At 42.3% G+C, this 27,914-nt stretch overlaps 1 protein-coding gene across 2 annotated transcripts in view; it reads right to left on the bottom strand.

The window, feature by feature from the left end:
* USF3 (upstream transcription factor family member 3) overlaps window positions 1-27,914 on the bottom strand; it is a 62,890-nt gene that overhangs the window by 16,738 nt on the left and 18,238 nt on the right. Inside the window, exons 4-7 of one of the 2 annotated variants that reach the window (XM_075905005.1) lie at window positions 22,015-22,043; window positions 18,314-18,408; window positions 12,605-12,687; window positions 9,899-9,995 (exon numbers count right to left, since the gene is read on the bottom strand). In XM_075905005.1, the coding sequence (XP_075761120.1) occupies window positions 9,899-9,986 (88 nt within the window). In that variant the 5' untranslated portion in view covers window positions 9,987-9,995; window positions 12,605-12,687; window positions 18,314-18,408; window positions 22,015-22,043. The remainder of the gene's footprint in view (window positions 1-9,898; window positions 9,996-12,604; window positions 12,688-18,313; window positions 18,409-22,014; window positions 22,044-27,914) is intronic. The other variant, XM_075904999.1, reaches the window with a different exon arrangement.

Below are 27,914 nucleotides of genomic sequence, written 5' to 3'. Positions count from 1 at the left end.
TTTGTTTACTTTTGTGTCCAGCTTAACAAGCAATCCAGATCACTCTGTATCAGTGACCTGTCCTCTTCACCATTCATCACTCTCCTAGATTTTTTGGGTGTCATCTGCAAACTTTATTACTGAAAGTTTTCCCCCAGGTCACTGACAAAAATGTTCAAGAGCATAGGAGCTGGAACTGATCCCTGTGGGACCTGACTAGGAACACATCTTTTCAATTATGATTCCCCACTCAGGGTCACATTTTCAGATCTATCACTTTGCAAATTTGGTTAATATAAAAGTAATAGTGCTCATGTAACAAACTTAGATTTCTGTAAGGTATTTGACTTGGTACCATGTGCCATTTTGATTTGAAAACTAGAAATTAACATGGCACACTTTCAATGGATTAAAAATTGGCTATCGCATTAAAAATATCAAATTAATTTTGCAAGATCAAATTTTTCATAAACCCATTTTAATTGGCATTAGTTGCATTACTTTCCTTTAATTATTTATTAATCATATCCTATATCAGCTGCTCCATTATTTTGCTTGACAGACCTATAATTACACAGGTCATCCCATTTACCTATTTTAAAGATTGGCACAATATCAACTCTGGTCTATTAAACTATAATCAACAAATGTTATGGCAGTCAAATGAAAACCACTCAAAGTATAATCTGCAGAAGGTATTGCATTAAGTGTAAAGTTATCAATAATAATATACCATGATGTGGATGCTTCAATTTGCCATATTACATATTTGCATTAAATGGTAGGGCATATGCCTCAACTTTCTTGTTTACAAGTTACCCTAAGCAACCATTTCTCCTCTCTACTCCTATAAACTCTTGGGATTCCCAGGTTTGTTAACCCAGCTGAAGTAAGGAATTGCTGATTTCATTACTAGTCTCACTAGTCAAGGAGGACAGGAATGAAATGCGTAATAAACACAATGAATGAGGAGGTTACTCACCTGTGCAGAAACTGACGTGCTTCGAGAGGAGTATCCCCTTGGGTGTTCCACATCAGATACTGGTGTGCCCCTGTGCTGTGGATCTTAGTCTTCAGAGCAGTGTCCTTGGGCCATACATGTGTGGAGCCTGAGCTGTGCACACTCAGTGTGCTGGCATCGCACATGCATGAGCCGTCCCCTCATAGTTCCTTCTCTACCTTGGAGAGAGACCTGTTAGAAGAGGCCCAGAGACTCTGAAGTAGAGGGAAGGAAGGGAGGGTAGTGGAGCACCTACGAGGACACATCTCAAAAAATGTCAGTTACTGCACAGGTGAGTAATGTCCCCGTGGGTGTTCCACATCAGGTGATTGCAAAACTGTATGTTTCAAGGAGGCAGGGACTTTGGATCTGGTGGAAAGGCAGTAGAGAGGACCACCTTGGAGAACTTAAGATCAGATAATGGGCCTTGAGTCAGGGCATAGTGCTTGGCAAAAGTCTGGTCTGATGCTCATAGGGCAGTTCAGCAAATATCCATAATCAGAATCTTGTGTAGAAAGGCTACTGAGGTAGACATGGCTCTTGTGGAATGTGCCCAGATATTCATAGGAAGATTAGTGGAGGATGAATTATAACAGTCTAATGCAGTCCAAGATCCAATGAGAAAGTCTCTGTGATGAGATGGGTTGACCTTTATTATGGGTTGCTATGGAAATGAAAAGCCTGGCAGAAAATCTGAATGGCTTTGTACAAGGTAGGTAGAAAGAAAGTGCCCCGTGTATGCTGAGAGTATGCATCTTTGATTCAAAGGAGCTGGCATGAGGCTTTGGGAAGATGCATCATCTGGTTCAGATGGACGGAAGAGCGTACTTTGGGTAAGAATTTTGGGGAGAGGGAGGAAGAGTGCGTAAGATCACCTTATCCTTAAAAAAGATTGTGTATGGAGGATCTGCCATAAGTGCAGCGATTTCTCCCACTCATCTAGCCGATGTAATAGCTACGAGGAACCTGTTTTCATTGATAAGTGTAATAGGGAGGACGTAGCCATCAGCTCAAAGGGGGGCCGTGTAAGTGCATTCAGGATGAGGTGCAGATCTGAGGGTTCGGGTGATGGGGAAATCTCTAGGTAAAGTACTTAAAGGCCTTTGAGGAATCTCTTCATGACTGGATGTGCAAAGACTGAAGAGTCATATATCTTGAGGTGAAAAGTCATGCTGGCAGCCGAATGCACCTTGATAGAATGGATGACAAGACCTAATTATCTGAGGTGCAATAAGTACTCAAGGATCAGGGATATAGAGACTGTCAATGGGAAGACTTGGTAACCGGAGCATCAGATTGAGAATCTCTTCCATTTCTCTGCGTGTGTCTTGTTAGTATTCTGGGCTCTGCTGTGGAGTAATACTTGTTGTACATATTCTGAGCATTCTAAATCTTGTGCAAAGAACCATCCAGATACCACGCTTTGAGGTGCAACCTGTGAATGTTTGGGTAGTTCATGTGGATTCCTGACTGGAAGAGCAGATTTGGAGTCTCCAGTAGAGAGACTGGTGAATCCAGTGACATTCTAGTTAGGAACTGGAACCAAGGTTGTTGTGGCCATGATGGAGCTATTAGTATCATTCTGGCTCTGCTTGTTCTTACTTTGTGGACAACTATATTTAGGAGAGGTATGGGAGGGATGCATATAGGAGGTGAGATGTGCAACAAGTTAGGAAGGCATTGCCTAGAGATCCTTTCCCCATTCCCACTCTGGAGCAGAAGAGATGACACTTCTTGTTGACTTAAGTGGCAAAGAGGTATATGGTGAGGTAGCCCCATTGGTAGAAGATCCGTAAGACAATGTCCTGGTTGATTTGCCACTTGTGTTTGGGAGGTAACAGTCTGCTGAGCGCATTGGCAGTAGAGCTGAGATTGCCTGGAAGATGAAAAGCAGTAATTTTGACCTTGCATATTATGCACCCGTTCCATAGAGTCATGAATTCTGTGCATAGTGCATGTGATAGGGCTCCCCCCTTGTTATATAAAATGGTCACTATGTTGTGTGTATATATTTGGACATGCTTGCTGGTAATGGGAGGGAGGAGGGAATTGTTCACAGGTGTATTGTACGGCTCCAAGTTCTAGGATGTTTATGTGAAGATTCATTTCTGCATTAGAAATATGCAGTTTAGTGTCATATGATGCATGAAGTGTGCTCCCCACCAGGTGAGGGAGGCATCTGTGGTCATGGTTACAGTAGGCTCCAGCGTGAAGAATGGAACCCCCAAACAAAGGTTCTCAGGTACTGTTCACCAGTGGAGGGATTGCCTCACCATTGTGGGGACAGACAGGGATTTGGATAGTGGATGTATGTTGGGTTTATTCATCCTTCTGAGCCAGCATTGTAGGCATTGCACGTAGAGACGTGCATTCATTACTATGAAGTTGCATGCAGCCATGTGTCCCAGTTGCTGCAGGCAATTATGGGCCACTACTCTGGGGCTGGACTGTAGCCTGTGTACTAGTTCCCTTATTCAGTGGAATCTGTCTGTGGGAAGAGAGGCAATGGCCATTGTGGAGTCCAAGTGAGCCCCTATGAATTATATATTCTGTGTTGGAAGTACATCAGACTTTGTTTTATTTGCAGATTGAGCCTTTTGAAGACATGCATCCTGATGGAGGTACTGTATTGAGAGTCAAGTTTGGAGCACACTTTGAGACGACAATCATCCAGGTAAGAAAATATAATAATATTTTGCTTTCTTAGGAAGGCCATGGCAAGTGATAATACTTTGGAGAATACTCACTGAGTGGTGGATAGATCAAATGGTAGTACCTTGTATTGGTAATGTTTGGGACCTAGTACAAATAAAAAAAAATGTCTATGAGCTGGGTGAACAGAAATGTGAAAGTATGCATCTTGAAAGTCCAAGGATGAGAAATAGTCACCCTGTTTCAATGCTGGGATAATGGTAGCAAGTGTCACCATTTAAAATCTTTGTTTCTGCACATACTTATTTAACTCTCAAATCTAGGATTGGCCGCCATCCCCGGATTTCTTCTCCCTGAGAAAATAGTGGGAATAAAAACCCTTCCTTATGAAATTGGAGGGAACTGTTTCTATCGTTTCCAGGTGGTAGAGATATTGTACCTCCTGCTGCAGGTAAGTCTTGTGAGAGTGGTCCCTGAAGTGGGATGGGGTAAGAGGATGATATAATCATGTTTGATTATTTGAAGCACCCATCTATCTGATGTTATGGCTAGAAAGGTAAAAAGTGGTGCGGGAAGAGCTTATGAGAGGATGGTGATGCTGGAGAAGACCAGTGTCTTTCCAACCCCTCGAAAAAGGTCTCAAATCTGCTAATTGGGCTGCTGGAGTTGTTGCATAATATTGGAAGGTGGGCGACATCGTTGGGACCTATTCCTGTTATGCTGCTGCTGTTGTTGATCTTGCCTAGGATAATGTTGGGTATACTGAGGGTATTTTGGTCTGAGGTATGGCCAATACCTAAACTGTCTTCTCTTAGGTGCCAGATTATGGATGCTGAGAGAGCGAAGTGTCATTCTAGAGTCTTTCATTGTATACAGCACATCTTTGATGTTGGCTGCAAACAATTTTTTACCATCAAAGTCGGGATCCTCAATGGTGAATTGGATCTGTCTAGGAAAGGAGGCGGAGAATTGAACCAGGAGGCTTGCCTCATAATGTCTGTGGTAGCTGTGGCCCTCGCACCTGTATCTGTCGCATCAAGAGCTGCCTGTAAAGCTGTTCGGGAAACTGTGTCCCTCAGCAATTACGGCTTTATACCATTGTTTCTTTGCCTCTGGCATGCTGGCAATAAAGTCATTGAGTTTGGAATAGTTTCAGTGGTCATATTTGCTTAGTAAGTCTGTGTAAATGGCCACACAGAATTGCAACATGGATGACATATAGACTTTATGCCCAAATAAATCGAGCCTTTTACTATCACAATCAGAGGGTATAGACCTGACTTACTGTTGTTTATTTTTCTAGTGGGCAGCCTCTACCACCAGTGAGTTAGGTGCTGGATGAGTTAAGAGGAACTCAGTGCCGCTGGGTGGGACACAGTATTTCTTATCCACCCATTTCCATGTAGGCGTGCCAGTGGAAGGTGTTTGCCAGGTGGTTTTAACTGGCTTCATAATTGCCAATAGGCAAGGCTATTTTTGAGGATGTGTCTGACTGGAGAATGTCTGTAAGCGCACGTTGGTTCTTCGTAACCTCTTGTAGCAGGCTGTTGAGTTCTGCAGAGACCTGGTTAAAAGGGTTCTGGAAATTTGAAGTTATCCGTGGTGGTAGGAGGAGGTGGCATGATGGCTTTATTGGGCAAGGAAGAGGAATTTATACCAGGAGAAGTATCCGGAGTTGGGTCTGTGTTATGGGCATCTTCTGTGTCTTGTGGATGCTGTAAAGATGGCTATTGGGGTAGAAGAGAATGTTGTCATAATGTGGCGTGTTTCCTGATGGACTGGTGTCTGACACGACTGCGGAGGGTTCCAATAGTACCACTGCCGTGGATTCCAGCAGGGCACTGAAGGTGGCATCCAGGGGTTTCCATACCAAGAGAGTACATCTCTATGTCTTGGGTACACCAGATGAGTTTTGGCAGAATAGGTGGAGTGGTCAGTAGGAGGAGAGTTCTGTGGGGAGAAAACTAGCTCCACGCTGTTGTTGTCCTCCTTGCTTGAAAACTGCTCTGGTGAGAGTGGTTGGTACAGTGCTGGGGTGCCCGAGGAACGGTCAGTGCCAAGAAATGGCGAGTTAAATGGAGAGGAGATGAATAGGTCTCTGTGCTGCATGTATCATGATGTCGGCGTTGATGGTGCTGTGGTTGGCTTCACCGAGGCCACTTGCAGTGCTCAATGTAGCCTCTGCACCAATGTGCTGGTGATGCTGGCAGTGCCAGTGTGGTACTGGTGAGCATTGCAGGTGCGGTAGGTGTCAGGGGAGGTGCCTGTGGTGCCATTGTGGCATCCTTGGTGCCTGGTGGCACTGTTTGATGTGAGGTAGGCAACTTAAAGCCTGTTGCCTTGGCCCAGGGTTTCTGAGCACCTGGTTTTGTTACAGTGCCGTTGGTGCCAGAGACGCCCGGCAGGTCATAAGTGCTAAGGCGTGGAGTTGCAGATGTTTTCAGCACCGAGGCTGACTGAGCACTTTTTTGGTGCTGTAGGGTTCTGTGGAACCGAGGAAGCACACTTTTTCATGGGCTTTTTGTGTCTCTGACTGGGAACCTCAGAACCTTGCCCTGGATTGGAGGCAGGGCGTAATTATTTTCAAGTAACATGAGTTTGATCCTTAGGTGTCTGTCCCAACAAGCTATTGATTTCAGTTTTGTGCAATGGAGGCACTTTTGAGACACTCGTGCTTCCCTGAGGCAGCAGACACGTTGTGAGCGTCCGCCTGAAACTGAAATAAGGAGCAATGTTTAAATCCTGGAGAGCCAGACATTGTGCTAACTAGGGGAAAAAAACAACAAATGGTCTGGGAGCACTTTATAGACTAACAAGACATATAGCTGGTATCATGAGCTTTCGTGGGCACAGCCCACTTACCAGACCATTTGTTGTTTTTTTTCTGTAACAAACTAACTCGGCTATCCCCTGAAGCTAGGTAAAAAAAAAAAAAAACTTGCCTTTTGGGGGGGGGGGGGGGGGAGTTGGGTGGAGAGTGAAGAAAACATTTAACTAAGTGACTGAACTAAGAAAACAAGCGAAACAGATTTACTTATCTAACTATGCAGAACGAGGACAGGAACACTGCAGCACTCCATCTCTGGCTGGGGATGGTAGAGAAGGAACTAAGGGGGGGAGGGCTCACACATGTGCAATGCTAGCACATTGAGAGCTCTGCACATACGTGGCTTCAGGGACACTGCTCTGAAGACTCCAATCCATGGCGCAGGGGTGCATTGACATCTGATGTAGAGCACCCAAGAGGACATCTCTTGAAGAAGGATCATTAATATTCCTGAAAAGAAGCTGCTGCCTTGTGGCAGTGAGAAAGAACATGGGATAAGAACGGCCATACTGGGTCAGACCAAAGGTCCATTCAGCCCAGTACCCTGTCTGCTGACAGTGGCCAATGCCCGGTGTCCCAGAGGGAGTGACTCAAACAGGTAATGATCAAGCGAACTCTCTCCTGCCATCCATCTCCACCCTCTGACAAACAGAGGCTAGGGACACCATTCCTTACCCATACTAGCTAATAGCCATTTATGGACTTAACCTCTATGAATTTATCTAGTTCACTTTTAAACCCTGTTATAGTCCTAGCCTTTACAACCTTCTCAGCAAGGAGTTCCACAGATTGACTATGCGCTGTGTGAAAAAGAACTTCCTTTTATTTGTTTAAAACCTGCTGCCCATTAGTTTCATTTGGTGGCCCCTAGTTCTTATATTGTGGGAACAAGTAAATAACTTTTCCTTATTCACTTTCTCCATGCCACTCATTATTTTATAGACCTCTATCATATCCCCCCTTAGTCTCCTCTTTTCCAAGCTGAAAAGTCCAAGTCTCTTTAATCTCTCCTCGTATGGGACCCATTCCAAACCCCTAATCATTTTAGTTGCCCTTCTCTGAACCTTTTCTAATGCCAGTATATCTTTTTTGAGATGAGACCACATCTGTACGCAGTATTCCAGATGTGGGCGTACCATGGTTTTATATAAGGGCAATAAGATATTCTCCATCTTATTCTCTATCCCTTTTTTAATGATTCCTAACATCCTGTTTGCTTTTTTTGACTGCCGCTGCACACTGAGTGGACGTCTTCAGAGAACTATCCACGACGACTCCAAGATCTCTTTCCTGATTAGCTGTAGCTAAATTAGTCCCCATCATATTGTATGTATAGTTGGGGTTATTTTTTCCAGTGTGCATTACTTTACATTTAGCCACATTACATTTCATTTGCCATTTTGTTGCAGTCACTTAGTTTGGTGAGATCTTTTTGAAGTTCTTAACAGTTTCCTTTGGTCTTAACTACCTTGAGCAGTTTAGTATCGTCTGCAAACTTTGCCACCTCACTGTTTATCCCTTTCTCCAGATCATTTATGAATAAGTTGAAGAGGATTGGTCCTAGGACTGACCCTTGGGGAACACGACTAGTTACACCTCTCCTTTCTGAAAATTTACTATTTATTCCTACCCTTTGTTTCCTGTCTTTTAACCAGTTCTCAATCTTCCCTCTTATCCCATGACAACTTAATTTACGTAAGAGCCTTTGGTGAGGGACCTTGTCAAAGGCTTGCTGGAAATTTAAGTACACTATACCTACTGGATCCCCTTGTCCACGTTTGCTGACCCCGTCAAAGAATTCTAATAGATTAGTAAGACGTGATTTCCCTTTACAGAAACCATGTTGACTTTTGCCCAACAAATTATGTTCTTCTATGTGTCTGACAATTTTACTCTTTACGATTGTTTCAACTAATTTGCCCGGTACTGATGTTAGACTTACTGGTCTGTAATTGCCGGGATCGCCTCTAGAGCCCTTTTTAAATATTGGTGTTACATTAGCTATCTTCCAGTCATTGGGTACAGCAGCTGATTAGTTCTGCAATTTCACGCTTGAGTTCTTTCAGAACTCTTGGGTGAATGCCATCTGGTCCGGTGACTTGTTACTGTTAAGTTTATCAATTATTTCAAAACCTCCTCTAATGACACTTCAGTCTGTGACAAGTCCTCAGATTTGTCACCTACAAAGGATGGGTCAGGTTTGGGAATCTTCCTAACATCCTCAGCCGTGAAAACTGAAGCAAATAATTCATTTTGTTTCTCCACAATGACTTTATCGTCTTTAAGTGCTCCTTTTGTATCTCGATTGTTCAGGGGCCCCACTTGTTGTTTAGCAGGCTTCCTGCTTCTGATGTACTTAAACATTTTGTTATTACTTTTTGAGTTTTTGGTTAGCTGTTCTTCAAACTCCTTTTTGGCTTTTCTTACTACATTTTTACACTTAATTTGGCAGTGTTTATGCTCCTTTCTATTTACCTCACTAGGATTTGACTTCCACTTTTTAAAATATGTCTTTATCTGTCACTGCTTTCTTTACATGTTGTTAAGCCATGGTGGCTCTTTTTTAGTTCTTCTACTATGTTTTTTAATTTGGGGCATACATTTAAGTTGGGTCTCTATTATGGTGTCTTTGAAAAGTGTCCATTCAGCTTGCAGGGATTTTATTTTAGTCACTGTACCTTTTAATTTCTGTTCAACTAACCTCCTCATTTTTGCATAGTTCCCCTTTTCAAAATTAAATGCCACAGTGTTGGGCTGCTGAGATGTTCTTCCCACCATAGGAATGTTAAATATTATTATATTATGGTCACTATTTCCAAGCAGCTCTGTTATAGTTACCTCTTAGACAAGATCCTGCACGTCACTCAGTAATAAATCTAAAATTGCCTCTCCCCTTGTGGGTTCCTGTACCAGCTGCTTCAAGAAGCAGACGTTTAAGGAATCAAGAAATTTTGTCTCTGCATCTCGTCTGAGGTGACATGTACCCAGTTAATATGGGAATAGTTGAAATCCCCCACGATTATTGAGTTCTTTATTTTGATAGCCTCTCGAATCTCCCTTAGCATTGTATAGTCACTATTACTGTCTTGGTCAGGTGGTCGATAATAGACCTCTACTGTTATATTCTTATTAGAGTAGGGAATTAGAGCAGGGATGGGACCAATGGTGATGCCATGTCATTATGCCACATCCTCCCTGGATTAGTAAGAAAAGGAGAGTGTTAATACATTGTTGTGGGGGAAAAAACAGCACTAATCTCATGTAGCACACAGTGCCACATTACACCGGTGAAAGATAAAGGGAAATTCAAAGCCTTCATAACAGCAGCCAACTGATTTAGTTGGAGTTGATCCTGCTTTGGGCAGGGGGCTGGACTTGATGATCTCTTGAGGTCTCTTCCAGCCATAGGATTCTATGATTCTATAACTTTTCAGACTTACCTTGTTCGTTGTTCCCTCCATTCAACAGGAGTTCATCATTCTGCCTTTTCATTTCTGTTATATATTTAAAGGCCTGATCCAGGATCATGTTCTTGCTCTGCAAAAAAGTGTGTGTATAATTAGGGAAAAGATCTATCAATTAGCTTTCTAAATCAAAAGTAGATCTGCTAATGACAAGTAGGAACACATCACTTTTCATGTCTGGGATTTCAACTTCAATGTTCATTTTAAGGATGTCCTAAACTTGTCTGACATTTGATTATTTCCCTTGTATTTTCCATCCAAAAAAATTGGTTGCTTTCTTCACCATAAGTGCGGTTCTTTGGCAAACCTTTGGCATTTATCTTGGATCCAGTTTAGGGTTGGTGAGTACACCTAATGAGAGGAAAGAGACTGCATTACAGGATTTGAGAGCCAAAGAAGAGTTGGTCTTATGTGGCCTTCTCCCCCTTTTCTTCATTTCTCTGCCTGGAGAGGTATGTTTCCCCCTTTTTAGAGTTTTATTGTCTAGGGCTGCAGACAAGGCAGCAAACAGAACCAAGATGGTCTGCAATGTAGAGGTCAAAGTACAATGGGGCAAAGTAGAGTCCTCCAGAGCTTGGGCACATTCCATTAGTAGGTTATATCTAGTCTCCGTGTCTTTCTTGGATCTGCCTTTGAAACCCTGGAGAGGGGCTCTGTGCATAACAAATTGTGCAACGACACAAATAAAAGATCCAAGAAAATGAGGGTAAGGAGTCCCTGCCTCCTCTACCAACATAACAGTGCTGGTACCATATGAAAATAATGAAAAGAAATGACTAAAACAAATAAAGTAAAGCATTCAAAAAGGCAGGAAGCTGAATACAGCAGACAGAAGAACTCTCCATCTTGAGTGGCAAACAGCTGAAAAAGAATTGAGTAGTGGTAGACTTGCACCTCTCTATATGCCCTTGTTTGAAGCATGGAGGTGCTGTTCTGCACAGTCACAGGACTGTTGACATTATCTTGCAGTCAATGATCCAGAGTGCATGGGCATGTACACATTGAACAGTGAAGCATGTATCGTTGTACCATAGGGACATATACAAGAAAAACTGTCTCTGTAGCTTATGCCACCGTGAAAAGCCTATTATATTTCAAGATCATCAACTAATTATATAATTCCATATCTCTCACACTTTTTCCCTTTACAAGACTTCTTGATTTCTATTCAGCATTATTAATGCAGTAAACAGCTTCATGATCATTTAGATAAAAAGACTACAAAATAAACATACAGGCTAGGTCTACACAGCTGCGTTATTTTGGAATAACGAAATGTTCCAAAATAACACAGCCCACATCTATACAACAAGCAGTTATTTCGACATAATGTTGAAATAATGTTCAGCCGGAAGACTTCTTATGCCGACTCCTATAACCCTCATTTTATGAGGAGAAAGCGAAGTTGGGGGAAGAGTGCTCTAACTCAAAATAACTGTTGTGTAGACAGCACCAAAAATCAAAATAAGCTATTTCGACTTAAGCTATGCAATTAGAGTAGCTCAAGTTGCATAGCTTATTTTGAGTTTAGCCCTGCTATGTAGACGTGCCCATACAGAATTATATTTGTATCATATAGGACATTTAGTGAAGACATGAAAGGAGCAGGCATGGGGAAGAAGAGTCAACAGAAAACTCCTCTCAGGGTAATCTACACAGCAACATTATTTCGAAATAACTAGAGGTATTTTGAAATAACTTAGTCCACATTAACACAGTAGGCAGTTATTTTGAAATAATGTCAAAATATTGTCAAGCTAGAGGACTTCTTATTCCGACTCCTGTAACCCTCATTGTACAACGAGTAAAGGAATTAAGAGAAAGAGCTCTATTTCAAAATACGTGCTATGTATGTACCCTGAGAGGAGTCTGCTCCCAATTTTGAAATAAGTTATGCAATTGACGTAGCTCAATTTGCGTAGCTTATTTTGAGTTAAGCCCTGCTGTGTGGACGCACCCTCACAGTCTATAACTTTCTTTACTTATGCATGATAGAATAAACTTAGTAGTAGTCTAAATAGAAAAACAGTATAAACTACTAACTAGACCTTGGGGGAACCACGAATAAACTCCTAAGTAAGTACAACCAGACTTATTAGAACAGGACGGACAAGCATACTAGCTTCCAAAGTTGCATGTGTAAATGAGGAAAAAATAAAACAACCTTTCTGCAGATGAGTCTACACAGCCTACTTCTACCATTTTCACACCCCTTGAATTGACATTGTCAGTGTAGGGTCACTACTGCTAGCTGGGTAAATGCTCCAAAGAGCTGAATATTTGAAGTAGGCCATGTGATGGAGGAAAATGCTTTTCATGTGTCAAAACCAGACCATTTCCACTCTCTCCAGAGTGAGACTGAATTTCAGTCGGCTGGGAGACTCATGTTTCAAAGTAATAGAGATGTAGCCGTGTTAGTCTGGTCTTGCTGAAACAAAAGACAGGACTATGCAGTACAGTACTGCATTCATACTGCCCTGTAATTTCCAAGGGCATTTCCATCACAGATAACTTTGTAAATAAGATTTTCATCCAGATTTCTGAGAGTGTAATCAAACCCCATTGTGCCTCCTGCATAAAGACTGAAGCAGGATGTTTCCTTGTGTATTCACAACTACTAAGAACCAGAACCAAACGATCACCATGTGGGAAACAGATGTGCACACTTAAATGTCCAATTACCTGCTTAAGTGCTGGAGAACATGGAATGAGCTCTCCAATTCGGTTTATCCCAGCATTGATCTTCTTCTTTCGATGTCTCTCCACTAGGTAAAAAAATACAACGCATTGTCATCGGGGTACTTAAAACGACACAAGCAATTGTGTACCTGCCACCAGTGTGTATACTCAAATGTATTACTTTATGTTTATCACAGTTTAGTGCCAAGAACCAGTTCAGAAAAAATCAACCCTCAATTGTTGAGTTCTCACTCAATGGAGTTTGAGGGCTGTTACAGACAAGGGGATGTATTAAAAGATGAGCATCATCAAAAACAATCAGTGAAAACAATGGTACATCATACAACAATACTTCATATTTTTATAGTGCTTTTCAGCTGAGGATTTCAAAGACTGAATAAGCACCTCAAAGTTGGAAATAATTATTACTACCCATTTCAGAGATGGACAAACTAATTAGCACAAAAACACAAAGAATGAAACACTGGTCTCCCATTCCAATTCTCAGTCCCCAAACAAGAAATGGCTCTGATTTTCTGAAGATGAAGCACCAATTCTATATGTAGTTGGGTGCATCAGAACACAGAGAACATGAATTTGGAATTCATCTACAAATTTGACACTGTTACCCTGGGCGTGACTGGTTAATGCACTACAAAGCCAATTTCCCCTGCCTTTGACATTAGCTTGCATTTTAGCATCAAAAGCTATGAATGGGACACATCCAATCACCTTAATTAGCTTCACTGACACGAGTCCTACAAACGACACACACTTCTTTGCTGTTATACATATCTTAGATTCTGTTATTTCCACTCCAATTCATCTGATGAAGTGGATCTTGCCCACAAAAGCTATATATTTCTGATAGTTGCTAGTGTGCCACGGGACTACTTATTTTTTAAAGCTTGTTAGCCTCTCCCCTTCTTCCACGTGCAATCAGTTGCCTTCAAATGTTATTCCTCCACAGGGAAGCATGGTTAAGCAGCCGCTTTTGCAGCTGATTTCTGAGATGTTTTGATCTGTTACTCAGATACAAGTTAAAAATTGACATATAGCTTCTTTCCAAACAGAGTGAGTTGCTGACATGACATGTCCCAAGGTTCTTCCAACTGGCAAATCACCAACCAGAACCCACTCATATACCCAAATGGCAGGCCTCCTTTATGGCTGGAATTAGCTACAACTAGGCAGAATTACTACAAGTGGACAATACATGAGTTCTACCACATCCATTTAAGATGAGTGCATTCATATTTTTTTTAAATTGTATTTATCATTTCAGCATATCAGTAACTACTGACATAAGCCCATAGAGTATTTTTACAATTTATAATACAATAGTGGCTAAAGGGCTCCAGTCTGGAACCCAATTATGCTAAAAAAAAAATCTGTACAAATATAAAATAAGAGGCAGCTTTACAGCTTATGATCTTATCAGCATGGGAGAAAATGTTTTATTACCCTTATTTTACAGGTGGGGAACTGAGGCACAAAGAGTCATTGGCACTAATTCAGTAAGGTACTTGAGCACGTGCCTAACTTTAAATACATGGGTATTTTCATAAGGTACCTTGCTGAACTAGGGGTTAAGTAACTTGCCCCAAGGTCACATACCACATTTGAGGCAAAGTTGAGCCTTGACCTCCTGAGTCTCAGTCCAATACCTTGACAACAAAAGACTATCCTTCTTTATAAACAGCAAATGCAAAAAAATAGATTCTCAAAGAGATAAAAGACTGAAAGAACAACAGATTACTATATATCTAAATAAACTGAGTGATTTTCCATAGTACATTTTCTTATTCACAAAGCAGATATTTCAGGCATATAACCTAGAAGCTATTTAATTATAGTTTTACATAGCTTATTGTGACACTTCCTAAGATACCACATGAAACTGTGGGACCATTGTGTCCCTCTTAACTCTTTAGCCTGGGCTGTCCCATGATGCTTTGCTGCTTGTCACTAACAAACCCCTCCAGATGCTGCATTCACTCAATCAACAACATGCAGCAACATGCAGTTGCAAGAATGCACTAGCCACTTATGGCATATACATGGGGAGACACTGGCAAATCCCCACAGCTCTTAGCCTTGTAGCCCAGAAATATACTATCTTAATCTGCTCAAAACCTTCTCTTGATCAGTGCAAACTCATTAATTAGTTCGTCGTTCCATCAAAAAATAGTGGACATGCAACAGCCTATGTAATCTGAACAGATTCCCCAAGCACTTTAGACAAACTCTTTGATAAAGATAAAACATTAAAATAAGTTTATTAACTACAGACAGATTTTAAGTGATTGTAAGTGTTATGCATAGTAGTCAGAGTTGGTTACATAAGAAATAAAAAGGTAAAAATCACAATAAATTCTTAACTTTATTAGACCAAGCAAGATTTCAATCAAGCAGTTTCTCTCATCCTACTGGGTACTGAAGGCAGAATTCAGTTCACAGTTCATACTTGCTAGAAAGCATTCCAGCTGGGACCATTCCTTCCCCCTAGTTCATGAAGGCTTCTCTTTGTCTTCCAAAGTATCTTATTTCCAGGTGTTGACATGGGGGAGGAGAAAAGGTGGTTTCATGATGCCACAGTTCCTTACTTCATACTCACAGCTCCTGTGCCTGGAAAAATACTCCCTCAAACATGAAATCTAGCATCATGTGTCCTGATACCCTGCTGAGTCACGGAGTTAAGCAATCCCCATTGTGTGTAGAGCTTGAGTAACTGTCTCTTACTGAACTGTAAATCTCTTGTTTACAATGCTCCTGCTGATCAATAGCTGATGACGGTCACTTAACACCTGTCTGGGTGTCTCCCAGACTGAGACACTGGGGGTGTCTCCAAGACTCACAACATATTTCAGTAATAATCATATAGCAAAATCTCATAACTCCATATACAGTGATGATACATATAATTCAACAAGACAGCAATGTTCTACAGATCATGACTTCTCAAATGATACCTCACAAAGGCATACTTTGTACAAAACATATCAGAATCACATCACAGAGGTGAATAAGGGAGTTCTAGGACGTTATTTTGAGAAACAGTGTCACACATCATCTGTAACAATTTCACAACTAAAAAGAGTGTCAATCAATGAATTAAAGGTTCATTACATTACAATACCAATGGGCTTGATAACTCATCTTCAATATCAAGCTCACAGTATCCTTACTATTCACCTGTCTAGCTAGAAGAGCCTTAGTATCATTAAAACCTTTGAATAAAGTTCTCTGGAAGCAGGGGTTGCATCCCCTTCTGTCTGTCCACTTCCCATAGGAGAGCCATACTTTTGTCCAGAGCTTTTGGGTATCACTATAATATACATACTATAGTAATAATAAAAACAACAAAAATAATAAAAACGGTTAAGACAAAGTTTAGATAGAAATACAATCAGGTTAAACGCAAAGACAAACTCTTGGCTCTTAGAAGCAGTAACTTCTTTCTCCAAGCCAGTGTATTTTTTGATACATCTCAAAATTTGTTTTGGAAAAAAAACATAGTTTCTCCCTCCAGATCTGGCATATTAACCTCTCTCAATAAACAGGTTACAGTAAAGATGGCCATAAGTGTAAAAGATTTTGCTGAAAAAATTGCAAGATAGTCCTTATTTGGGATACAGGACATCAAAGTATTTTTTTCAATAAATCTAATAGGAAATGCAAAATAATCAAAAATGGAATCTAAACCTTGGAGCCTAAGAAAAATATTTGCAAACCTAAACTCAGAAGTAGCTATGGAAACTAAAGACTTGAACAAAGTACTTTTCTAGTCAATTCTATACTTCATAAACTGAAGAAGATAAAGGTGACCACTAGGGGCACTGGAAGGTAAAGGTAGGTGGCACTCTCAATTTCAGTCTGATCTGATTACAAAAATATTTACTATAAACTACTCTAAGGATTCACTATTATACTTTTTTTTGTAAATGAGTAAACTCTCTCTTCAAGGCACTGGAAAAAAGATTAGGTGTCTTGAAATCAATGGGAATTAGGCACCTAGGCATTTCCGAAAACCTCAGTAGAAGCCTATGTGTATCTTTAGGCCTCCAAATACCCGTAACATCTGGCCCAAGTGGTCTGATTCCTTCCAGACTTCCAAAGTGGATTTGCCCAGGTGCAAATGACTATACACTGTGCAGGTCACAAAGAATTCAGGCCTCATTACTAGAAAACTTCAGCCCAATCGATGAAAGCTTTGAAAAAATATGAGCAAGTAAAATCATGATTTTAGGATTATCAAAGTGTTGCCATTCTAAGTATAGATGTCGTTAATTATAATGCTAGATTGTACAAAGTATATTTGTTAACACTTCTTAACCCTTATGAAAATGGCTAATCTAGGATTTTACATCTTAATACACTAAATTACTACCTTTAGTACTGTCATTAGTACTACCTTTAGTACCTTTCATCTCAGGAACTTCATGCAAACATTAAATTTCACCATCTTTGTGTAATATAGGAAAAGCCACACAGTAGGTTAATGCCAGAGCTGGGAACAGAAACCAAGATCCCTTATTCTTGCAATCCTACTCTAAGCACTGAACAACTTTCTCAAGGCAGGAATATCACTAGTTACCACTGTTCCAGGGAGGAATACACTGGCTGTTAGGAAGCAAAATTGGATCAGAACTCTTGAGATAAATTAGTTCAAATCTAGAATTACAGAATTAGAAGGGATTGCAAAGGTCATCTAGTTTAATCCCCTGTCAAGATGCAGGATTTGTTGTATTTAAGCCATCTAAGACTGATAGCTATCCAGCATCCTGTGAAAACTTCCAGTGAAAGAACTTCCACACGCTCCCTAAGCAGCCTGTCCCACTGTCCTACTGCTCTTGCAGTAAGGAAGTTTTCCCTGAGATTTAATGTAAATCTACTTTGCTGTAGTTTGAATCCATTGCCTGTTGTCCTATCCTTTGTGGCAAGAGAGAAAAACTTCTCTCTTTTTTTTTAAAACGAGTCTTTCAAGTATTTGAAGACCACTATCATGTCCCCTCTTAATATCCTCTTTTCCAAACTAAACATACCCAGTTCTTTCACTCTTTGTGCATATGGCTTGCATTCCATCCCTTTGATCATCTTGCCTTTAGTTCTTTTCCAGTTTTTCTACGTGTTTTCTACAGTACTCAAGCTGAGGCCTATTGAGTGCCAAGTAGAACAGTACTATCACTTCCTGTAACTTGCCTCTGTTAATGAAATCTAAAATTACATTTGCTTTTTTTGCAACAGTATTACACTGTTGATTCTTGTTGAGGTTGTGTTTCACCACAACTCCCAGATTCTTCTCAGTGGAGCTGCTGCTAACCCAGTTATCCCCCATTTTGTATTTGTGCATTTGTTTTTCTTCCCGAAGTGTAGCATCTTACATTTGTCTTTATTGAATTTCATTTTATTGCCTATAGCCCGGTTCTCCACTTTATCAATATTCCTCAGAAATATAGCTCTATCCTCCAAAGTATTGGCAACCCCACCTCTCCCCACTTTGTTGTATGTAAATTTGATCATTATGCTCTTCTATTCGTACATCCAAATATTTAACAGCACAGAACCCAGAACAGTACCCTGTGAAACCCCACTTGAGACCTCCCTCCGATCTGACATTCCTTTAATAATTGTTCTTTTGCTTGTGGCTGTTTAACCAAATTTGTATCCACTTAATGGTAGTTCCACCAAGCTCGCATTTCTCCATCTTACCTATCAGAGTGTCATGCGGGACTGTGTCAAAAGCCTTGCTGAAGTCCAGGTATATTATGTCCACTGCATTCCCCCTATCCACCAAACCAGTTACTCTGTCAAAGAAGGAAATCAAGCTGGTTTGGCATGATTTGTTCTTAGTAAATCGATGCTGGCTGCCACCAATCACTCCTTTGTTCTCCAGGTATTCGCAAAGTGAATGTTCTATACATTGCTTTAGTAGCTTTTCAGGTATCAAAATCAGGTTTATTGGTCTGTACTTCCCTGGCTCCTCCTTTTCCTCCCTTTTTAAAGATGAGCACTAAGTTAGCCCTCCCAGTCTTTTGGGACCTCGCCTGTCACCCGTGAGTTTGCAAATATTATTGCCGGTGGCTGCAAGATTTCTTCAGTTAATTCCTTCAGTACCCGGAGGTGTACCACATCCAGTTCAACTGATGTGAATTCATTCAAATTAGTCAGAAAATCTCTGACGTGTTCTTACTTATCAACCTGCATCACTTCCCTTTTATCATCTATAGTAACTTCCCTTGGCATCCAACCAAATGTTATTTTTTGAGAGAAGACTGAAGCAAAGTAGGTAATAAGCAGCTTTCCCTTTCTCTCTTCTTTCAGTACTGGCTCATACTCTCCATTGGGCAGCAGACCCCACACCATCTTTGTCCGTTTTTGTTTGACATCTCTGAAGAAGCTCTTCTTATCTCTAACATTCCTTGAAAGCTGTAAGTCTTTCTTTGCCTCAGCATTCTTGATTTTATCCCAACATGCTTGTGCTATTCCAATGTATATTTCCTTGGTGATATGCTCCTCTCTCCATTTTCTGTATAGACTCATTAGACTGGAGAGGTCTTCTAGTTCAGTTCCTTGCATTCAGGGTAGGATTAAATATTATCTAGACCCATGGTATCCAACCAGTTCTGAAGCAGTAGCCACTATAGTGGCTCCTGCTATAGCGAACTAGCCTTGCTCAGCCGGTTAACTGTCCACATTGTTCAAGCCAACAACCGACCAAATAGCCACACGTAGCTAGTGGCTAGCGAGTTGGACACAACGGACCTAGACCATCCCTGACAAATGTTTTGTCTAACCTGCTCTTAAAAATTTCCAATGATAGAGATTCCACAACCTCCCTAAGCAATTTATTTCAGTGCTTAACAACCCTGACAGTTAGGAAGTTCTTCATAGTGTCCATCTTAAATCACCCACTGCAATTTAAGTCCATTACTTCTTGTCCTTTCTTCAGAGGTTAAAAGAGAACAATTTTTCTCCCTCCTCCTTGCAACCACCTTTTATGCACTTGAAAACCGTCAGTTGTCTCTTTTCCAGACTAAAAAACCCTCAGTTTTTCACTCTTCTGTCATAGGTCATTTCCTAGATCTTTAATCATTTTTGTTGCTTTTTACTAGACTCTCTCAAATGTGTTCACCTTTCTCCTGAAATGTGGGACCCAGAACTGGACACAATACTATCTTAATCCTATCTTCAAAAGCACTTACAATCCCTGCTACCTTGGTATCGTCTACCAAACTTTATAAGTGTACTCTCTGTGCCATTATCTAAATCACTGATGAGACCCAGAACTGATCCCTGCAGGACCCCACTCAATATGCCCTTCCAGTTTGATTGTAAACCACTGATAACAAATCTTTGAGAATGGTTTTCCAACCAGTTATACACCCACCTTATAGGAACTCCATCTAGCTTGTATTTCCCTATTTTGTTTATGAGGTCATGTAAGACGATATGAAAAGCATTACTAAAGTCAAAATATACTACACCTACCACTTCTCCCCACAAGGCTTGTTGCCTTGTCAAAGAATGCTATTATGTTGGTTTGACACGATTTTTTCTTGACAAATCCACACGGTTACATATCACATTATCTTCAATGTATGTATCCCTTTTGGTTTTTAGATACTCAAAAAGTTCCTCATGAAGTCACATTGGCCTCTTGTAGCTCATCTTATCTTTCCTCTGCATTGGAAAAGCTTGCTATTGAGTCTCCATTACATGTTTTAGGAACTGCCAGCCTCCTTTGATTTCTTTTTTCCCCCCAACTGGTCTTTTCACGGGACCATGACCATTATTTCTCTGAGTTGCCTGAAATCTGCCTTTCTGAACCTAAACTGCCCCTCTACCTGTCCTGCAGCTGAGAGCTCCCAAACACTGCTTAAGCTGGGAACCAACAGAGAGGAAAGGGCATGTGTTAGGGGAGAGGGAAAATCTCCACAAAGTACAGATTGGTTCTATGGAAAACTTCTGGGCTGGTGGTGTTCATTGAAATGCAATGCAAATTTATACTACAGAACATGGGTTCCCAAACTGGGGGGCATGAAGAAATTCCACGGGGGGGAAGGCGTGAGGCAACCCAGCCCCCTCCTCCACCATCAGGTTTTGCTTCCCCAGTCAGTCCCCCCCCCTTTTTTTTCCTCAACAAGTTTTGTTGTTGGGGGGTGGGGGTCGTGAGGATTTTTCAAAAATCAAAAAGGGGGCGTGATGCCAAAAAGTTTGGGAACCACTGCTAGGAGTACTCTCATTAGTGATGTTAACCAGTTAATTGGTAAAGCATGAGGCTTACCAGCATGCTTACCAGTTAACTGGCCCTTGCCATTGAATTCTGGAGGCAGCCAATGGTGCTAGGACAAAGCAGCCCTGGCTGTGATGGGGCTGGGCAGCAGAACCTCGGCCATGGCAGGACCCCATGGCAGTGGAGGGGCCAGCTTGGCAGCAGGATCTCGGTTAACTGGTTAAGCACTTTCATTTAACTGGTTAACCATTTTAACATCCTTAAATTCCATGTCAGAATATTCAACCCAAGACATCTAAAAGTTAAAATGCATTCTGTGTATCAGATGCCTCCCAAGATTTCCATGTACTTTATATGCTTATTCCCACAATATATTCACAAAACCAGTATTTGCTTTTGCTTATATCTTCCTTCATAGCTGAATAGAAAGTATTGATCCACTGAGTTTATTAACAATTCAATAAGAAGCCAAGGTGTTCACAGAGATTTTTGGTAGGAACAAGAGATGTGAGTGAAGGGTCATATGCAGAGGGCCTCTCTTGTTTATCCAAAGATATTATCACACTATACGTTTTCCATAGTTTAAGCCAGGGGTGGGGAACCTTTTTTTGGGTCAGGGGCTGCTGACCCACCGAAAAATCAGTCGGAGGCTGCACACAAGAAGCAAAATAAAAAAAAACCAAACAAGCAAACCTTCACTGATGTGACCCCTGACTGAGAAGGAGACACTCCCCACATTCTCCTCTCAGAGCAGAGCCTAGTGCGGCTCAGGCAACAAGATTCTGTGCACTCCAGCTGTGTGTGTGGGGGGAGGGCGAGAGAACAGGAGCACCAACACAAGCTCCCCAATGCTGAGAGGGAACCCTGGGGGTTGGATACAGGCAACCCAGGAGTTACATCCAGCCTCCAGGCCTTAGGTTTCCCACCCAGCCTCCAGGCCTTAGGTTTCCTACCGTTGGTTTAAGCAAACTAAAGGATGGTTTCGGCTGCCCATGGAGAAGCTCTGCAACAGGTGTTCCATGTGAGGCTCTGGAGTCCTATCATGTAATACACTCCAATAAGTGGATACTTCCCACTACAAATGTACTAGTCCTTGTATGTTTTCAAGCAGACTGGAGTAAGCAACTGAAAGAACTGTGCAGTTCAAATCTGAACAATAAAACATTGCTGTTCTTACCTGCATTGTGTGTCTCCCGGTTTTTCTTTCTGTAATACAAGAGAGCAAAAGAAATTATGGAAATAAGAGGGAAAACACTCCACAGAATTATTTATTTTGTTTTAAGGCAGTTTCATTGTTAGTGTTAAAAATACGTTTAATATAAAATTCTGCTTTCTTGGCAAGAAAGAACATAGGGAAGAGAAATAAGAACCCACTAAAGTAGTACTGGTATAGGAGTGCATTATATTAATGATTAGAGAAAAGATAATCTATGATGATACAATAATATGTGTGTATTCTGTGTGTAATCAATACAATTTATACATTCATAGGAGCAGGAACGGGTTCTTCCTCCATGTTTCCACTGCACCTATCATAATGGGGTCCCAATGCTCACTGGAGTTTTTGAGCACTATCATAATACAAATAAAAACTATGCAAACAATTAAACAGCTTTCTGACCAGTGGGAAAGCTAATCTCATGAAAAAGATGCACTGAACACAGCACATTTAATTTTTTGTACATACAGCCATGCTACATGAACAAGTATCTTATTGGTCCCAAAGCTTAATGGAAAAGGAACTAGTTACTTAATTTACAGTAAGTGCGGTCCTTTATGATATTTGTCCACATGATTCCCATTCTAGGTACACATGTGCCCTAGAGAGTGCAAGATTGGATTATTTTGGCCAGAAATGCCCATAGAGGCCATGACTGTACCGTGCACATCCTCTTGCCCTGCTATCCAAGGGCATAGTGGGCCCAACCATCACTCAGTTTGTTCACCAAATGTAAAGAACTTCTCATTCACAGGAAAAGAGGGTCATAAAATAGCATGCCTGAGCACTTGCTGAGAATAGCTTGGAGGTAGTAGATCGGGGTGGGCAATAATTTGTAATGGGGGGCCACTCCAAGATTTTGGCAAGTGATCAAGGGCCACATTTCTACTGAGGGGACTTGGGGTCTGGGACAGAGGTTGGGTGCAGAAGAGAGCTTGGGGTAGGAGACTGGGGTGCAGGAGGGGGTGTGGAGTCTGAAAGGGAGTTTGGGTGAAGAAGAGGGTTATGATCTGGAGCAGAGGCTTGGGGTGCAGAGTCCAGGAGGGAGTATGGGTGCAGGAGAAGATTCTGGCCTGAGGGAGGGGTTCTAAGAGGGGGTGCAGGGTCTGGAAGGGAGTTGTGACCTCAGTAAAGGGGATGCAGAGGGTTTGGGTGATGACTAGGGGCAGGGGAATGGAGTGCAGGATCAGGGAGGAGGTATGGGTTCCAGAGAGGATTCTGGCTTAGGGGAAGGGTGTAAGAGAGAGTGCAGGGTCTGGGACGGACCTGTGACCTGAGGGAAAGGGGTACAGAGAGTTTGGGTGGTGGCCTGGGGCAGGTAGTTGGGGGGAGGGGGTGTAGGTGCCAGAGGCAGGCTTTAGCTGAGAGGTGCTTATGTAGGCAGCTCCTAGTCAGCAGCCCTGCATGAACATGAAGGCTGCAGTCGCAAGTTGCTCCACATGGCTCTGCTCAGTACAGGGTGAAGGAATGGGGGGCAGGTTTCATTGGCTGCCCCTGTCCCCAGCAAAATATCTCTGCTGCTATTGGTTGGAAACTGGCCAATGGGAACTGAGAGATTTTGCTGAGGGGCGGGGCAGAGCATAAAGCCTCTCTCCTCCCTCCCAGAATAGAACTATCACATTTAAAGCAGCTGCCACTACACTGTGCTTAAGGGTCACAGTGAGGCAGCTGCAGGCTGGATCTGGTGGTTTGCTGGGCCGCATCCAGCCCTCTGGCAGTCTCTTGCCCACCCCTGTAGTAGATGCTTCTTTTTGATGGATGGTTTCAGAGTCAGACACACCCTTCATTGAAATTATCTGTATTGGAGCTCTCAAACAGACATCTTAAACTTTCTGAGGGTGTTTTGAACAAGGTCTGCATGTTGAACACTTGAAGGCCAATAAAACATAATATTCCTATAATTTAAGAGCAAGGGTGGGCAATAATTTTGAGGAGGGGGCACTCCAAGATTTTGGAAAATGTTCGAGGGCCGCAGTCTTTCATGATATTAATGGAGGAGATGCGGGGTATGGGATGGAGGTTGAGTGCAGAAAGGAGCTTGGGGTGCGGGATTGAGGTGTACAAGGGAGAGTGGAGTCTGGGAGGGAATTGGGATGAAGCAGGCAATTGTGACCTAGGGCAGGGGACTGTAGTGCAGGAGTTTGGGATGTGACCTAGGGTAGGAGGGGATTGTGATCTGGGGCAGGAGATTGGGATGCCAGATCTGGGAGGGGGAATCCATCTAAGACGGGGACAGAAGGTTTGGGTATGTTGGGGGAGGGGAGAGAGTTGGGGCAGGAAAGGGCAGGAGGGCCAGAAGCAGGCTGTGGCCAAGAGACTTGACAGCTACCAAACTAGCCTGCCTGCCTGCAGAGCTTAAAATGTTCCAGCAAGCCTGCCTGGCCATGTGCTTCATGAATAACTGAGCCCAGGAGAGGGGGCATGATTATTCTTAGCTGCCTGTTAATCTAACAAGCAGCTTCCATTGGCCAGTTTCTGCCAGAAACCGGCCAATGGGAATGTGCTGGGGGCGGGATGGCTCCTAAAAATTCCCCCCTTCCCTCCAGTTAACACAGAAATGGAGGCCTGCAGCTGCATTTCTGCCCTTGTTGGGGAGCCTGCCTGGGGCTCCCTGCTGCCTCCGCAGGCCAGATGCGGCCCGCGGGCCGTATTTTGGCCAGGCCTGTTTAAGAGCATAGCTGCCTCATAAGCCAGATAGACTTGTCCCCCTGCTAGAAAAATTACCACTGAACTAACACTAAAGATAACAAAGAGCTATGGAGTCACAGTTGCCACACGGTGGAGGTCCTGTCTCACTGTCATGGGCAGTAAGAAGGAACAAAGTCACAACTGAGGCTCACGCTGGCTTGTATGCCCTTGGTTAGAGGCATGAGGTCATGCAGGGAGTCTGCACAAACCCAGACACTTGCCGGCCAAAAGATTCCAATCTTGTGTGCACAGGAGCACATGTGCTTCAAGTGGGAGCTATGAGGACAAACACATGAAGCACAGCTGCTTGTGAGGCCAGGGGGAAGAAATGCAACAGATCTCAACACCCACTTTTATTCAGCAGCAGGTTGTGGCCTATCATAAAGCAGACCAAAGTCTCAATTGAGGAAGGAACGTAAGCTCGTTTAAATGCCCTTCCGGAATCAAAAACCTAACCAGAATAATTTTTTGTATATCTTTTGCCACCAAATAAATCAGTTTTCTCTTGGGAGAGTGAAAATGGATGCAGAATTGCAGATCTTGTTCAAATCTCATTATTGAGATAATCCCATCAATTAATCCCACTGAAATCAGGAGGAGAAGGATCAGGCCATGTGTTGCTGTGAATGCTGTCTTTCAGATGACACACAAAACTGAGCTGCTGGTGAAATTCCATCTTGGGGAATTATATTCTCAGTCCTGCCAAATGTTGTATTTTGTGTGACACATTTAGCAGATCTGTCATATCTTCTCCCACAGCTGACAGAATGTCATGCATTTGAGAAACACACACACCCTTCTTGCACCCCCCCTTCCCAAAACCTTGTATTCTACAGAATGTCCACTTAATTCTTCCTTCAAATGCTTCCCCCCTATTCCTCTGCAGTTGGCAAAGGACACCATTAGCTACCGTTGAATAGCCATTGATGGACCCAGCCTCCATGAATTTATCTAGCTCTTTTTTAACTTTGTTAAAGCCCTAGTCTTACAGATGTATATCTATATAACCAGGGCTCAACAAACTGCAGTAAAATCCACTCGCCAGTCTCGCATGCGCCAGACCCGCACTCGCATGCACCGCTGCCGGTGAACAGGGCGACCGGCTGAAATCTACTCACCACAGGTGAGTATACACAGATTTGTCAAGCCCTGTATATAACCTCTCTCAAGCTAGTGTGATGAACCTGGAATTATCATAATTGTTGAAATGCTATTATATTGTAAAATAGTGTACTTAGAGGTGAATGTGGATAATGCATTAATAGTCATTTTCTTATTGTATCATTTTTTGTTAATGGAAGCTATCCCTTCAAGAACATACTAGAGCAGTTTTAAAGTGTGTTTGATGTAGACAAAGATGTAAAAGGGGGATTCTGCCAGTGTCTCCAGAAAGTGGGAGACTATGCCTGTGTAAATGCCAAAGAGATCAGAATTTGGTTTAATAAACCCCTCTTTCCAAAAAATAAATCTCATTCTTGAAGATTAATACTCACTGGCAGACTGAGATACATTGCTAAAGTTACTATAAAACCAAGATTCCCTCTAAGCGGCACAAGAGCACAGCCCCAAAGCTGCTTAATCAGCCCCGTCCAGCCAGGCAGCTCCCATGTGTAGAGCCCTGAGCCCCTAGCTGAATGGGGCTGATTAAGCAGCTGCGGGGTAGTGATACCCCACAGCTTAGAGAGAACCTTGTACAAAACTTTTCACTAGTTTGAAACCAGCCCAGCTCAGCAGAAATTAAAAGTTGTTCCCATGAACAGGTATTTAGTGGCCCCCTACGTCAGTTGGATAGGTCTTAACTCCACACCAAAACCCACTATCATCTATTGCACTAATTGGTTCACAGAGACTAGAATTGTATGGGGAGGGACACAGACTGAATTACTCCTGTCTTCTCCTGAGGAAGCTACCACCAGATCAGAGTTGAGGCATGCATAGCAGGGTAATGTATGTGGGAAAGAGAAAATTATTTACCCTGTGCAGTAAATGAGGCTCTTTGAGATGCATCCCCTATAGGTGCGCCAATGTAAGTGCAGCAGTGCTCCTTACATCTCCTAGCAGTGCCCACTGGAACACATATAGGGCTTTGCAGTCCAACTAACCTCAGTTCTTTCTGTACTGCAGAGCTTATGTTTCAAATACAAAGCAGAGAGGATGAGGGGGACAGCAGAGCACCCACAGGGATACACATCGCAAAGAACAACAGTTACTCCATTGGGTGAGTAGCCTTCTCTTCTTCTTTGAGTGATGTCCCTATGGGTGCCACTGTAGGTGACTGCAAAGCAATGCCCCTAGTTGGAAAGCTGGTGCTTTGGAGTGACAGTTAGTGTGGATGATAGGAGAACATGTCCTAGTAAGGAGCTGATGTTGAATCATAGGTAATTATGCAATTACATCGAAAAGTGTCCGTGGAGGCCCAGATGACTGCTTGGCAAATGTCAATAACTGGGACGTTGTTGAGAAAGGCAATCAAGTTGGTGAGACAGTGGGTAGAATGTGTTCAAGTTCTTGGAAGAGACTGTTGATTGCATAGTTGGTTGGAAAAGTGTGCACACTGGGAGATGGGCTTGGAAAGGCACTGTTTGAAAATGGCCGTGCCTTTTGATCTTTCAGTCACTGAGAGGAAGAAATGTGATTACTGTCCAAAAGATTTAGCTCTATCCACGTAAAAAACTAATGTTCACCTGACATCTTAGGTGTGTAACATCACTTCCAGCTGACTGCTTTGGGGTTTGAGAAGAATCAGGAAAGGGAGACAAGTTAATTTAAATAGAAGGATGAAGGTATCTTGGGTAAGAATTTTGGATGTGGATGTAATGTAATTTTGTCTTTATAGAAAAGCTGTGTAAAGGACATACTATGATAGTTCTAGTTTCTCCTACCCATCAAGCCAATGCTATTTTCATGGCTAGACAATTGAACAGAGATTGAACAGTGGTCTGGTGAGGCAGCACTAAATAAGAACATAAGAAGGGCCATACTGGGTCAGACCAATAGTCCATCTAGCCCAGTACCCTGTCTGCCAACAGGGGCCAATACAAGATGCCCCAGAGGAAGGGAACATAACAGGAAATCCTCACGTGATCACCATGTCACCCATTTCCAGACAAACCGAGGCTAGGGACAACATTCCTACCCATCCTGGTTAATAGCCATTGATGGATCTAACC

This window comes from Pelodiscus sinensis, chromosome 1 (genome assembly GCF_049634645.1).
Source record: "Pelodiscus sinensis isolate JC-2024 chromosome 1, ASM4963464v1, whole genome shotgun sequence".
Taxonomy (NCBI): Eukaryota; Metazoa; Chordata; order Testudines; family Trionychidae; genus Pelodiscus; species Pelodiscus sinensis.
This window is presented reverse-complemented; position numbering and strand designations above follow the sequence as displayed.